The sequence below is a fragment of the Cucumis sativus genome, chromosome 1 (assembly GCF_000004075.3).
Source record: "Cucumis sativus cultivar 9930 chromosome 1, Cucumber_9930_V3, whole genome shotgun sequence".
Lineage (NCBI taxonomy): Eukaryota > Viridiplantae > Streptophyta > Magnoliopsida > Cucurbitales > Cucurbitaceae > Cucumis > Cucumis sativus.
Window position 1 is genome coordinate 8,152,497 of NC_026655.2, and position 15,654 is coordinate 8,168,150.

The following is a 15,654-nucleotide window of genomic DNA, read 5'->3' on the forward strand; positions in this document are numbered from 1 at the left end:
ATTGGGTTTTGGTAGTGGGAAGTGGATCTGGATTTTTTTCCACCAAGGTTTCCATCTGTATCATTTAATTTGAAGATTTCAATTCCATTTAAGATCACGTTGGTGTACCTAGTCTTAGAGTCATCTGGATTTGCTTGGAGGGTAACAGACAGATTCACCTTCTTTTTGTCATTTTGCGATATTAGTACAACGTAATCTCTACGATATGGAATCTCCCTTCCTCCAGCCCATCGAAACATATCAGCAGATTGCTCAATGATCGTGCCTCTTATATAAATCAAGAACACTCTATCTTTTATAGAATTGATTCCCGTCTGAAACTCACAAAAATGAAGACGAACCATGTACAAGAATCTAGGATCTATAGGAAACTCTCATGTCAGGTTATATCTCTTATTCTCTGTCTTATCGGGTCCCATTGTTCGAGCAGATCAATATACATCTTCTGGTGCGGTGTATGTTGGAACTTTACTATTGTAGTTAGGGCGAAAATTGATGTTAGCAGGTCAAGCATCATACTTTGCCTTAGACGGTTTCAAAAAATTACCCTCTTCTTCGTTGGACCATGTTCGGAACATTGTAGTGTCCTCCATAGGGGTGAGCAGTGTTTTTAAAGGCTCAAGGCGCACTAAGGCGCATTGGTCCTCTGGAGCCTAGGCGCAAGGCACAAAAAAAAGTGCGAGCTTTTTTTTCATAAGGCACACTATATATAAAAAGAGAAGAACATATATATATACACACATATAGCAGAGCAACAATGTATAAAATATAGGTACCCAATATAAGTAGCCTAAACAACAAAACACAACAAAAAACTACCTAGTATTCAACAAGTCAATAATCAAAATAAAAGTTCATCCCTAAAGATCAAACTCATCATCATTAAATTGATCCTCGTCTTCATTCAATCCTTCGTTAGACTTATAGCCATCAGTATCTTCTTCTTCCAAATCGAAGTCATCTAAATTTACTTGTTTCCGTTGCGTGGTAGACGAGGATGAACATGAAACAATAGTCTTTGGTCTAGAGGTACTAGCTCTAGAATAGAATGATGGTTCTTTTGCTCCGACAGCTCTAGAAACATCACCCCACGTTAAAGAATCATCGTTAAATACCAACTCATCATCCTCCTCAGAATCGTCATCCAATCTTCCAATCAACCATTCATTACTATCATCAATATCTTTCAAGGAGATGGGGTCGACAATATCTCGTAGGTTGTATCGACGTTTTAGTGCTCTGTTGTATTTGATGAACACTAGATCATTCAAACGACTTTGAGCAAGCCTATTTCGTTTCTTGCTATGAAGCTGAAAAATTAGAAAGTTTCATTGTCAGTGAATCAACAAATTTTGATTATCATTCTCAATGTACTTAAGGAGAGGAAAGGTAACCTGTTCAAACACACTCCAATTACGCTCGCATCCAGAAGCACTACAAGTAAGACCTAAAATTCTCACAGCAAACTTTTGCAAGTTTGGAGTTGATTGTCCAAAATTATCCCACCATTCCACTATAGGCACAAACAAAAAAAAATATATATTAATAGAAGAGCTTGTTGCTAGTATCGTTGAGTAATCGTTTAGTTGAAATTTACCTGGAGATATTTTGTCCCTTTGTCTGATTGCTAAAGGTTGTCCGAATAATGCTTCAGCTCTCTTATACTTGCTTAGTTCTGCAAGTATTTTGTCTTGTACTTCCAATGAAGCAACCATTTTCGTTATGCATGAGTAGAGTCCATTAACTATTTCATCATCCTCCTGGATATTAGGATTCGAATAATAGAATGACAGGTTTAAATAATACCCCGCTGCATGCAGAGGACGATGCAACTGAAGCTCCCATCTTTTATCAATTATGGTGAAAATGTCCTTGTATTTTTCTTCATTATTATTAAAGGATTTAGCAATAGCTTCCTTAGCTCTATCCATGGCCTCATAAATATATCCCATAGGTGGCTTCTTCTCGCCATCAACCAATCTAAGAACTCGGACTAGTGGGCCAGATACTTTAAGAGCGAAAACAATTGTAGTCCAAAAACTAGCCAACAAAATAGTCTGAACTACTCGTTTCCCTTGTTGCTCCTTACTCCATTTGCTTTCCTTCCATTCATCTGAAGTAAACATCTTCCTCAGATTATTCTTTTGACGATGTATACTCGATAATGTAATGCAAGCAGTAGCAAAACGAGTCTTAGCTGGTCTAACTAACTCCTTTTGGTTAGTAAAACGTCGCATCATGTTTAACAATCCAGGACGAACGTATATGAAATTGCTAATCTCTATGCCTCTTTTCAATGCTTTGCGAATATTCGAGATCTTGTATATATCCTCCAACATCAAATCTAAGCAATGAGCGGCACACGGAGACCATATTAACTGTGGTCGTTTTGCTTCTAACAATCTCCCTATTAACAAAGAAAATAAGTACACATTTAACGTAGAACTCAACTAAATCTAATAAATTAAAGTTATAACTTGTAAGTAGTCTACATTCTTACCTGCCATCACATTTGCTGAGGCACTATCGGTAACTACTTGTACAACATTCGCTTCTCCAATTTGGTCTACAAAATTATCAAGTAACTCGAACATCTTCTTTCCATCTTTCACATAAAATGAAGCATCGATGGACTCAATAAACATGGTGCCTTTAGGACTATTAACTAAAAAGTTAATTAATGTCCTATTTCTTCTATCGGTCCATCCATCAGCCATAACAGTGCATCCAACCTTGGCCCACTCTACCTTATGGTTACTCATCAACTCATTTGTTGCTTCTAATTCCTTCTTCAAACATGGAACTCTTAACTCATGATAAGATGGTGGTTTCAATCCAGGACCGAATTGCCCAATTGACTCAATCATAGGGGCAAAACTTTCATATGTGCAGGCATTCAGAGGCACTCCTGCATCATAAAACCATCGAGCAATTCTTTGGATGGTGTGCTCTCTCATTTCCTTCTTGTATGTCGCATTCAATGAAGTTTGTTTTCATTTGTCCTTTCTATTTTGAACCACAGTTTCTGGGTTAGGAGTAAAAAATGCATCCATTGGACTCTTTTGCCTTGACTTCTTCAAGCTTGGGCCCCTTGGTGTTGCTTTGTTGTTTACACTAACACTCCCTTCATCTTTATCCTCAATATCGTAATCTTCTACATCAATGTCCACAATCAGATTTCTTTGTTCTTTAATCTCTTTTTTCTTGGACATGTACTCTTTAATTTCTTCCTTCACGTGATCCGAACATTTTGTACAGGCGGTGACATTTCTATAACCACCAACGAGGTGTTGTTTCATTCTATATACCCCTCCTTTTGTTACTTTTGAACAAAATCCACAGACAAACGTATTTATATCTTGGTCTATGATCTAAGTTATAAAAAAAAAAAACAGAAACTATTTAAAACAGCAGCTGTTATTAAAAAAAAAAAACAAAAGCTATCTATGGATGGGATGAAGTTGTTATAAATGGAGGATTGGAGGGGAGTGTGTTGTGAGATGGATGGGATGAAGGTTGAGTTTGATGGGTTATCGAAGGAAGTTGAAGTCGAGAAGTATAAGAAGAAGAAGATGTAGACTTTAGAGAGTTTTTTCTAACTCAATGGGTATACCATGCTATGAAAATAGAAAACAATGGAGTTTGATGTTCTTGTCAAAGAGTTACAGAAGAAGGAGAAAGCAATGCAGATGTTAACTCAACGATTGAGATACTCACCCGTGATAAAGCTGAGATGGAGGAGGCGAAAACTGAAGCACTCGCACTGTAGCACAGAATATTATTGTCTTCTCTTTTCCTCTGTTTTTGCACCAAAAAACAGAGTAATGGCAGCCGCAGCACCCGTTTTGTGTGAAGAAGGGTGGCCGGAATGGAAGGGTGGAAAAGGAAGCAAAAAGTTTTTGAAGTAGAAGCAGAATGGAAGACGAAGAACTGAAGAAGTAGATGAAGAGTCGTGTTGAAGAAACTTCACGCGCGAAAGGAGAAGGGTTCTTTCTTCACGTTTACGTAATAGGTTTAAAAACCTAGATAATAATAGTTTTTTATAATTAAAGCCCAGCCCATAACTTATAAAAAAAGCCCACGCCTAATTCGACTTGCGTCTAGGCGCGCCTCAAGGGAGGCGCGCGCCTAATATGGGCCTTTTATAATTCGCTGCGCCTCCTCACGAATAAGCCCCAAGTGGGCGCCTTGAGCCTAGGCGCGCGCCTTAGGGCGCTTTTTAAAACACTGGGGATGAGTAATTTTCCACCAATATTAATTCGATACACCATCTCAAGAGATGTGTAGTTTTCAATGGGGAAAAACTTATTTTGGCCAACTTGACTTAATCCTCGACCACCTTCGTCGTTGGAGTCCAATGGTGTATAATAAAGATTAGAGGGCATGGATACAATCTCAATCCCACTAATAAAAGCATACAAATCTTGATTTGTAGGAGTAAATGTAAGGTTTAATTTTTGATCATTTTCCTCTACGTGGACACAAAATTCTCGAAAAAATTCATTGTTATTAGAAGCATCAGCGTTGACAGAAGTATTGAAATCACGAAGGAGGGTGAAGAGACCAGCTCTAATAGAGTACAACTTTAGAGCGATCGAACGGTTGGTAATTAGCAGAGTAGAAATAAAGTCGAATGAATTTCTGACTGGGGGTTATCGGAAAAGAGTAAGTGAATGGGGAGCGAGAGAGTCGAGCTGTCATGTAAGGGATGATTGAAATGGACGGTGCATCTGCCGTTGGAGTCATGGATGCGCCATTTTGTTCATGATCTGAAGGGAAGAATTTTGAGTTGATGTCTCCAAACCAGATGCGGTGCTCATTCAATAAGGTTCCATGGGAACCACAATCAAGGGGTATATTGTCGATAGGTTCGTAAAACGAGAAGGAATCACAAACAACAAGGAGAAAGAGGAAGGAAAGAAGGGTTGTAGTAGGAGAAACTTGGTTAGTTATAGAGACGGCCATGGAAGAAGATAGAGATTATTACTGTGTTGTTGATGAAAGAAAATTTTATTATCATTGAGATACATATGAAATGGAAGAAGGTTTAAGGATAGAAATAGAAAGAGAAAGAGAAGTCAATGCACGTGAACAGCTGAATCATAAAGGTGAGTTAAGGAGGTGGGGGAAGAAGATGGAGAAAGAAGGTGTAAAAATGAGTCTCATAATTAAACGAGAGAGACCTATTTTATGGGGTCTTCCGACCCCTATTACTCATTTAATAATTTATACAAACTGGGCCTTCTCAGGAAAGATAGTTGTCAATATATCTATTAGATTTAAAATAATTAAGTATATAATAATTTTTTAAAAAATTTACAAATATAGCAAAATTTGTCTAATTCTATCAATGATACAAGTCTATCATGATAGATTATGTTGTAAATATTAGTATGTTACTAATAGATCACACGAGGCTATCAACGATAGTTTTGCTATATTTACAATTTTTAAAAAATATTGTTATATCCTTGATTCTTATTCTTCAAAGGGCTATTTGTTACAATTACCCATTAGTGAATTGGTACACTTAATAACATTCATCAAAACTTCAAATTTAGTCCAATCCATCTTAGCAAATATATATATATATATATATATATATATAATATATATATATATATATATATATTATTTATTTATTTGAATGTTTCAACCTATTTTCTAGTGAAAAATAAAATTAAACCAATGTTTGAGAACTTGTGTTTTATTCACATTTTTTTTCTCAAACATATTGAAGAAATAAGTCATTTTTAAATAAAATAAAATAAATTAAAATATTTATTAAATATAGCAAAGTGTTATTATTTACGAGTGAAACACACTTAGATAGTGACATTTTGCTATTGCTAATATTTGTCGACAATTTTGATATTTAAAACGGTAATGACCCAAACGTTTAAAAAATAAGTAAATGTCATTACTTAAGGAAAAATATTCATTTACACTTTCTCGAAAAGGAAAAACTAATTTTTTTATAAAATTAATTATCCAAAATTGTTCGAAGACATCAAATTGACAAACTAATAAAAATAATTTGAAAAAGTGACACGTGGGTACTAACAAATTTTTTAAAAATAAATAAAGATAAACAAATAAGACAAAACTTTAAATAAGATTTCTAAAACCAAACTACTGAAAATTATCTCAAAAAAATACCTTAATTTTCGAAACGTTATGATCTTCCCTCCTTTAATAAACTAACAACCTCAAAAGTTATAATTCTAAAAAAACTCAGGAGTATTGGACTCACTTGTCATAATTAATAACAGTATCCACCAAAATCCAAAGTCTTTAATTAAATATACACGATTCCATGATACTAATTAATTAATCAAATGAATAATTAACACCGAACCGAATGAGTGTCAAATAATTAATCACTATACAAGACACTAATTAATTACCAAATAATTAACTCACAAGATGCTAATTAATTAACGGAGATACAAATAATTCAAATGAATAATTAACACATAATAAATTTCATTTTAAATGGTAGTAATTAAATTGACTTAAATTAGAAAAAACTGCCAGCCTTAAATCCAATAAAGAAGGGGAGGAAACAACTATTTTATTTTTACTTTTTAAAAATATGTTTTTGTTTTCTAAAACATGAATAAATATAAATAAATGTCAACATCAGCTTACCTCGACTGGTACCTGTATGTTCATGTAGATAGGAGGTTCCGAATTCAAATCTCCAGAGTGATACTATATTTAAGAATATTAGTTGTATGACACTTGGTAACAAAACATTGAAAAAAACAACGTATTGAAAGGAGAAGTGGTAAAAAAATGGGAAGAAGTAGAGAGTACAAAAGAATAATTCCTTCAACAACTTTATGCATTTATTCTATCAACCACTCTCATTGCACTATCACTCAACCCCTTGCTTTTTCCCTCTCCTCTCTCTCTCTCTCTAATATTTATAACTCCAAAGTGCTCATATAATTACAACCTTAGAAAGTACCTTTGTTTCTTCCACATACGTTTCTTTTTTTCTAGCCATAGCAGGTAGGGGTGGGAACATTATGCTACAAACCTTTTTTTAATTGAGTTATGCTAGTTTTCTTTTTATAAAAATTTGCAAGAATCTAGTACATATGTGTATGGAGAAACTCACATACTAACACTAAATTCTACCCTTTTAAAGATATAGAGACCAAATTTATAATTTAACCTAAAAAATTATATAATTATTATTAGATGTATTTAATATAATTGTGCTATTAAAAACTTAAAATTAAAATGATGAATACAGCGAAAAACATTAAAAAGTTAATTTTAAAATTTGCAATGTATAGACGAGAGAATTCAAAACAAAATGTTGTGGCAGTGGGAAGACAATTTATTTGATTGGCTTATGTTACTGAAGCATAAGATGTTATTTTGTCTTTCTCTAAGAGAAAAGAATAAATTTAAGTTTGAGTATGGCTACTTCATTCAAAAGATGAGAAAAAGGCTTTAACCTAAGACAATTGCCACAAAAAGAGGGTACCTATCTCTTTACATTTTGGCAGAAGAGGATTGTTTTGTGCTGCTTAGATTTGAAAATGGAGTGTTTTATGCTTTGTACACATTTTAAGAATAACTTAATTAACCACCATGTTTTACTATTCAAAAATACTACAAAATTTTCTAATTTCATATCAACTGCCCTTCCACCTATTTCAAGTTTTCTAATACACATCAAATTTAAGTATAAATGTAGGATGGTTAACTTTTGGATATGTGAAAAATAAATTAGATGGAGAATTTGAATTAGGTAAACTTATATAACATTATTGACAAAACTGCTCAACATAATTTGTAGTTAACTTTATTTGTAAACATTTTGATTCATTTATGCTAATGCTAATTCGATTTTTTTTGTTGTCATTTTAAAAGATTGGCAAGTATCTATAGTGTTAATCGATGATATTGATACACCTACAAAGATGATATAATCTAAAATTTTGTTACTTTTTATAAATATTTTAGTTCATTTTTCTATATTTGAAAATGTTTTTTTCTAATTATTATAATTATGATAAGAAGTAGATTAAAAGAAACAGAACACAAAAGGAATCGGAAGCTTGAAAATATCTCCATTAGAAGAGAGCTTTCTCCCACAAATAACCTTTTATTGGTTATAACATTGATCAAATATGATGGCTTTTATTTACCTTTTGCAAGAAATAATCCACCCAATTGTGATCATTTTTCCTTTTCCTTTTCCTTCTTTTCCCCTCTCTTCAAGTCTCCTTTTCTTTTTCTTTTTTTCTTTCTTTCTTTCTTTTAGTTGTCTCTCTTCCTTTAGTTTTACAAGGAATTAGACATTATATGTTTTAAATTCTCACCCAATGTTGTCAACAACACCTTTGTTTATTGACAATAGGCTTCCACAGCTAAGCTCTTTGTTTTTCCTCTACACGGATCGCCAAACGCTTTGATCGAAACGTCGATGCTACAACTTTTGGATCCAATGCAAGCCTGTACAGAGAAAGTAAAGCATCAATCAGTATATAATTCTTCAACAATATGCAAAGAAAAATCATGAGAGATTCCAATTCCACTGTATCCCAGTTAGTACTATAGAAAAGGCCTGACCTTTTGAACAATGGAGAGTGCATTTCGGGTGCTGCATTGGCCATGGCTAAAGCTCCCACAAGTTCCACGAGGAGTGCCAAAACTTGCAAATTTTATTGAAGAAATTACTTGACTGGGTGATGGGCACTCTAGAGAGAGTACAGGTCCTGTCTTTTGTTGTTTTGAATCAGAGCTCCACATCTCTACTGGAGGTGGATGAGATTCAGATACATGAGAACACAAAGATCCTAACTGTTTCGATGCAAACGTCAATCGAGTTGGGTCGCTGCCAATTTCCTCGAAAAGTACTAGGGTGTTGCCGGTCGGCTTCAACCATGATTGTGGTACATGGTATCTAAGAATCAGGTAAGATGAGAGGTAGAAGTTAAATCATCGACCAATGAACAATTTAAGTTGAGTGAAAGTCATTTAATACTACATCATTTATTAGATGATACTCTCACTAATAGTCAAAATGAGTAGAAAACCCAACCAACAAAGATTAATAGATTAATATTAATTGGGGAGGAAATAACATGTTAAAATATAGGAGACCATCTATGCAGTCATGTCATGTTAAACTATCCATTGACCTAAAAGTTATGGAGTTAAACTTAATATTATATATCTAACAAACTCAACGTGTTATTCTACTTTTAAGTTTGAACAAACTTACAAAGTTTGGGATGGTTTGCCACAGTTTCTAAGGCATTTGTTTGCGCTGTAAGCTCCTTTGTAGTCGCAATATGAAGTACATTGACCGGAGGCAATGTATGATGGCCAATAACGGCCAATACTATGTCCGTTAATCCATGCCTCACCTTTTCCAAACCCTGTGAAGTCTAGAGCAAGTGGGTCACTACCAGCAGGGGCATCAAATGTGGTCTGGGTGACAGATGTTGTAATTATCAGTGTCAAGAAATAATGAGTACAAGCAAGAAATCAAGACTCTTTCCAGATTGATGCCCTATAAGCATTGAAAGATTGATGCCCTAAACCCTCCTACTAAGTCACAATCTGTAATAGGAACAAATGCTCACAATTTCATACTCTCATTGATTTATACATGAAATAACCATACCTTGTACCACGTCAAAGGCTTATTCTTAGGCAAGTTAGGTTGTGAAAGCCATTGTGAAGTACTTCCACTCGGCAGACCTAAATCTTCACCTTCAAGTCCAATCTGTCAAAATAAAGGTGAAATTATAGCATTAATGCGTACGAAAGAAACTAAAAAAAAACTAAAGCTTTAAATCTATTGAATTAAACTAGGAATCAAAGATACTCCATGTGAATCGGTCTCTGATGCCTATCCAACTACTCCCAGATTGTGAAGGTGACACGATGGAATTTTTTTTTTTTTTTTTGCAAAAGAAGACAGCTCATCTAATCTTTCCAAACCAAAAATTAAACAACCTATTAAAAAAAACCACTGCTCCAACGAACCAGCGTAAAACTAAATGGAAAAATAATAAAAATAATAATAAACAAAACTCTGAAATCATCTATAATTCATCTTCAAGACTTGGTCCAACAAAATCATGCAAAAAATAACCAACTTGAATATCTTCAACTAAGGAAGTTCTTCGATTGTCTTAATACTTTCCCCTAATATTCTTCTTTGATCGATCTAAATCCGGCACACCACCAACCTTTTCCATTGACTACTATATTTCAATATCTCTGATGCTTTTTTTTCGGTAACCGTGTCTATGCTTCATAGAAATTAAATCAATTCTGAAAGAAAAACCGGGGCAGCACCAAAAATATATATATAAAGTTCCTTTTTGGATAAGACAATTCAACTCCAGGATGTTTGAAGAAACCAACCTGATACGTCCATTGTCCCGATGAGAGATCAACAGTTATGTTGTTTTTTTGGTTTTCCAGTTTTACAGGACCAGTAACCCCTGCACCTCTCAGCTCAAAAAAGGCTCCATAATTCTGATAGATTGCATTATAGATTTTGTTAGTTGAAAATATTTCTAATCAGAATAAAAATATTAAAAACTTTCATCAAACAAAAGAAACTCGGAGTGCTATTAAGTTTTTGAGATCCAGGCAATAATAACTTCTCACAAGAAAAATAGAAGCAACAAATTGTATAAAGTGGAGCAGAACCTGAAGTCCTACTGTCAAACTTAGCAGGTCAATTGTATTTTTCCCAGGTACCAATGTGATGGGGATATCCAAAGAAACCTTAGAACTGCCACCACTACCTTTTCCACTTCCTACAAAGTGATTCAAACAGCACTCATGAATCAGCCATTGCAACAACGCAGGAACAATTATAAGGTCATTGAAATGCACAGATATAAACAATTAATTCCATTTACCTGCAAGTTTTTTATTAATGAAAACATGAAGAACGTGGCCAAGGGAATCCACATGGAGGACTGTGTTTGATCCATTTGCAAGGTAAGGTTCGTCACCTTTTATATCAGTGCTGCCAAATGGTAGGTAGCAAAAGTTGACAATTATTTTTTAAAATTGGCCACTACTAGCAGTCTATTAAAATAAAGAAACTGAAGATCTAATGATCAATATAATACATACCTTAAGGAATACCACAAGTAATCACTTTTATCTGCGGTAGTATTTATTTGCTCAGAAAGTCCAAGATTCGCAAAAGAATTATTCTTTGAGATACCTATTGGTTCGTCTATCCAACTCCAACCGGAGTCGAATGCTTCAGAAGCACTGACATCAACTTTCAAAGGTTGATTTGAAAAGGATGGCCTCGTTGTTACCGAATTAATCTGTCACAAATGAGGTATACTTCATTTATACGACTAGTAGGCCAAGTAAGAGAAAACAAAAAAAACAAATGTTATCACTTCACAAAAGTACCAAATCATAGGTCACAAATGATAGATAGATTTATAGTTTCAACCAGTCTATAAATATATTTGCTGAGAAAAAACATGAACCTTTGCAGTATTCAGCACCACATTCTTGCAGTCTGGCAAGATGCTCACAGACCATGCTGGCAAATGATATGAATTACCATTGAAAGTCACCGTCTTATCAGATTGAGTATCCACGTTGGCAAGAAAAGCAGAACATTGAGAACCGGACTTATAAACTGTCGCCTGAAATTCAAAAGCACAAACAGAATCATCTTAAAAACCATCTTTTAGAGTCTAAATTTTTTGAAAACAAAGCACACGACAGAATTTGATTATTGAAGGTTAGAGCACCAATTTACAATTGTCGTCGGGATAATGTTTCCTTGGCTACCGCAATTTCTAAGTAATTTCTCTGATTCTTGTTTGTAATATATTTTGCCGCATATTTTCGCCAATTTCTTATATGACATCAAATTACAACTCTTTCCCCAAGAGGAATTTCCATACGAGAGATATGTGATAAAAGCACCCTCCACATATTTTCACAATGATAGCCACCAAAATGTCCCATAAAGAGATAATAGTCCCTCACTTGTATATCTAGGTCACTCACTTCCTTAACCAATGTGGACTCGTTTTTAATATTGTACTCGGTCAGCTTTTGATAGTTTTAAGATGAAAATAGCAGAGTTACTGCACAATCACACCTCGGGTGCAATACGACTAACCAAACAATTTTTTAAGATTTTTCTTGATCGTACTGATTAATCATAATTTTTGTCATGACTTTCTTCTTTCTTTTTTTTTTTTCAGAACTTTAAAGTTCTGTTATGATGTTGCTGAAATTACAATTGTTTCCCAGAAAAGGGATAAAGAAAATATCAAAGCTGTTTTATAAGCGATTTTGGACCAAATTAGATACAATATCCTTCCAACAAGATCGAATCCAGATATAGTTCACTTTCTAAGACTTGTCATGAATACTACTTGAAATTCGTCCACTTTTGCAAGAATAACTGGTTATCGGAATAACTAACCTCCAAGTTTGGACCAAGAGAAGTAACTGCAGGATCGGTGCTCACTAATGCTTCTTCGCACATCTTTATTGCTTTATGAACATCTCTCAAGTGACCCCACTTAGGTTGCCTAACCAATCCTGTGCCATAGAAGATAAAACAATAACAGTATAGAAAGGCAGTAGCTTGTAATGGATTTGAGTGATAGTGTATCCATATAATTTTTTTGTTTTTTATTTGTGACTGGAGTTCACAACTTGAACTTAAGTATAAGTTCGTAACAAACATCATTATGCACAATTTCAGTTTTCAATATGTAATAGCCAAGTCTTGACAAGATTTATAGATCATTATAACCAATCAACCAAGGACTAAGAAGTCCGAAAAGAGAGTGGATATTTAATAGACAGAAACCATACCATACTCGTCGATAGGGGCATCATAATCATAACTAGTAGCAATAAATGGTCCACCAGAAGTCCTGCCAAAGTTTGTCCCCCCATGGTACTGTGTAAGAGAAAATAAAGCAAGACTGATATCGTTTATCACGGGTTCACACTTTTCAAGGAAGCGTACAGAAATCAATTATTCTGTAAACCAAAATGAGTACATCACAAGTGAGTACCATGTAGTAATTTTGTAAACTTCCACCAGTCTGGTAAAAGCGTGCCACAGCAAATGCAAGATCTTCAACGGGTCTGTATGGCAAGGCTCCACCAAAGGAAAGAAACCTAGGATAAAATAATCTAAATTATCAAGGCAAAATGACTCGGAAGTAACTAAGAAATCACGTGATACAATGACATTGGACAATCTACCATCCACTCCAGTTCTCAGTCCACATTTTGGGCTTATTGTTAGAATTTGGAGTGAATTGATCACAGTAAAATCCATTGCAAGTGTTAATCTGCGAATCAAATAAGCAGCAGAGAAATTATAAACAAATAATATTAGGACTAGTAGCAATTTATATCTGGACCGTATTGGTATTGTCGTCAATAATTCATGTTCAACATAAGGAAAGATTCCTCACAATAGGATCGGGGGCATCAGGTTGGTTGCACATAACCCAAGGAACTCCCGTGTTCAAAGATGTAGCCATGGTTGCGGCCCACTGGACGTAGGATTTAGCAGCAGACCCAAAAGAAGACTGAACGTTTCCATATTCATTTTCAATCTGTATTTCGAAGAAAAACAGCCATCTTGTTAAACATAGACATACACTAACTCAAAAAATGGACAGTAATTCAAGTAACAATGGTTTCTGATTATCATTGGAACATGCTGAGACACCGTAACAGGACATACTTCTATTTCTGTTGAAATGGACAGGGGGAAAAGGAAAAATTGAACAAAATACATGAAACCCACCTGAGATAAAATAATTGGTCCGCCTTGGGATGCATATAATTTCTCCTGCTTCAATACGTCAACAATCTTGGCGGTAAATCGTTTCATTTCAGCCTATATAGAATCATTATTTCATTTTTTTCTTAATTTGTGGATAAACAAAGTCACGGGAGCAGCAAAAAGAAGAGTGCCGAAACGGTAGAGTTATAACTGACAATTAACCTTGAATGGTTCATTATCTGTCCGAAACTGAACGCCAGGTACGAAATGCAACCAAACTGGAAAACCCCTGTTTTTACATCAAACAGTTCCCGGTGGGACAATGAAATTGAAAGATGTAGTTGGCATTGCACAAAAGGGAAAGAGTGAAAGAAAGTCCAGAGAGATCGAAAATGGAAAGAAATTTAAGAATTGAGAACAAACGTACCCATAATTCCATTCCGCACACACATAAGGGCCAATTCGTACGTGTACATATAAACCAGCAGCTCCTACCAGTTTTATGAATTTAACTAAATCCTTTCTTCCCTCGAAGTCGTACTGTTGATTAAGAAATGGCAACATTTTAAAATACTAAATCATATAAAAATGAGTAATAAACTAACAACTGTCCACTTTTCGGTGGAAGCGTAAGAAGACGGAAAAGATGATAACAGAACTTCAGCTTTTTCAAGAGATGAAAAACACAACTCAACAGTAAACAACTCTCAAGTATCTTCCAATTCAACGAAACTAGTTCTTAAGAACCAAAACATAGCTAAGTACTTGAATCGATGAGTTCACAAAAATGCACCTGATTTCGAACCGGTTCATGTAGATTCCAAAACACATAAGTCTCAATCACATCCAAACCTCCATCCTTAGATTTCTGAATAATCCCCGGCCACATCTGAAAGTTCCAGAAACCACAAAACCAATACATATACAAAACAAAAAAAAAAAAATCCTCAAAGCAAGAACAACGTCAAACTGCCAAGAACAAGAAAACAAACCTCCGGAGTACTGCGAGGATAGTGTAAGGATCCAGAAACCAACACTTTCCGTTTCCCGTCAATCACCAACGCGCGATGATCGTAAGTAACATTAACAGCAAGCGAAAACGAGTGTAGAACACCAAGAAGTAGCAAAACAAACACCACAGCAAATCGAAGTCCCTTCATTGCTCAAATCTAATCCAAAACAACAAACACATTCACAAAATCATCCAGAGATAGTAAATTCACATTTCCAAACACACTTAAAAATCAACTTCCATTAACAAACACAGATTAAAAAAGATGAATCAACAGAAAAGGTTGCTTCACCGCTTAGTTTAAGGAAGAAGAAACAGAGATAAGTACTAGCGTGAAGCAAACTAATGTAGAAAAAAGCAAAAAAAACACGTTACCTTTGGATGCTTTGAAGCTGAAAGGAGATGCAAAAGTAAGTGTTATTGTTCTTGATTTTTCTCTCTGTAGATTGGAGTTTTAGTTTTTCTTTTGTCTCTCTAGAATGAGGATTTTGGATTCACTGCCATTGTTTTTCACTGCCATATTCTGTAATAATCTGGTCTTGTTTATTATAGAGAGAGGACGCGGGAGAAAGAAAGAAAGAAAGAAAGAAAGAACGAAAGAAAGAAAAGTACTTACTTCATTTTGTGATTGAGGCGATCCTGTGAGGACGAGTCTATGGAAGTTCATCTATGGTCACCGGTGGATCTCTGCCACGTGGTTGTTGGGTAGGACTGAACTAAGCTACAATTTTGACTTCTTATCTCTATATGGAATTATAAAGGAAAAATACACTTCTTTTTAACCTATTTTAATAAAACTGGGAGATTCTAAACGATATTTCTTAATTTTCATGTGCATATACATGCGTTACTAACC

The 15,654-nt window shown here is 34.8% G+C and overlaps 2 protein-coding genes across 2 annotated transcripts; both read right to left on the minus strand.

Moving 5' to 3' along the window:
* Window positions 1-607: 607 nt before the first annotated feature.
* On the minus strand, window positions 608-2,989 carry LOC101204843. The gene is made up of 4 exons (XM_031881200.1): window positions 2,501-2,989; window positions 1,598-2,407; window positions 1,395-1,513; window positions 608-1,310 (listed from the first exon to the last, which is right to left on the minus strand). Exons 1-4 carry the CDS (start codon window positions 2,955-2,957, stop codon window positions 861-863), a joined length of 1,836 nt encoding a protein of 611 aa, XP_031737060.1. The 5' UTR covers window positions 2,958-2,989; the 3' UTR covers window positions 608-860.
* Window positions 2,990-8,067: 5,078 nt separating this feature from the next.
* LOC101213382 (beta-galactosidase 8) lies at window positions 8,068-15,370 on the minus strand. The gene is made up of 20 exons (XM_004148722.3): window positions 15,174-15,370; window positions 14,779-14,955; window positions 14,580-14,675; window positions 14,214-14,326; window positions 14,009-14,075; window positions 13,808-13,900; window positions 13,470-13,613; window positions 13,255-13,343; window positions 13,062-13,167; window positions 12,856-12,943; window positions 12,458-12,576; window positions 11,502-11,663; window positions 11,128-11,330; window positions 10,908-11,017; window positions 10,693-10,802; window positions 10,402-10,515; window positions 9,653-9,754; window positions 9,248-9,456; window positions 8,593-8,926; window positions 8,068-8,475 (listed from the first exon to the last, which is right to left on the minus strand). Exons 2-20 carry the CDS (start codon window positions 14,944-14,946, stop codon window positions 8,368-8,370), a joined length of 2,535 nt encoding a protein of 844 aa, XP_004148770.1. The 5' UTR covers window positions 14,947-14,955; window positions 15,174-15,370; the 3' UTR covers window positions 8,068-8,367.
* Between the last annotated feature and the right edge of the window lie 284 nt (window positions 15,371-15,654).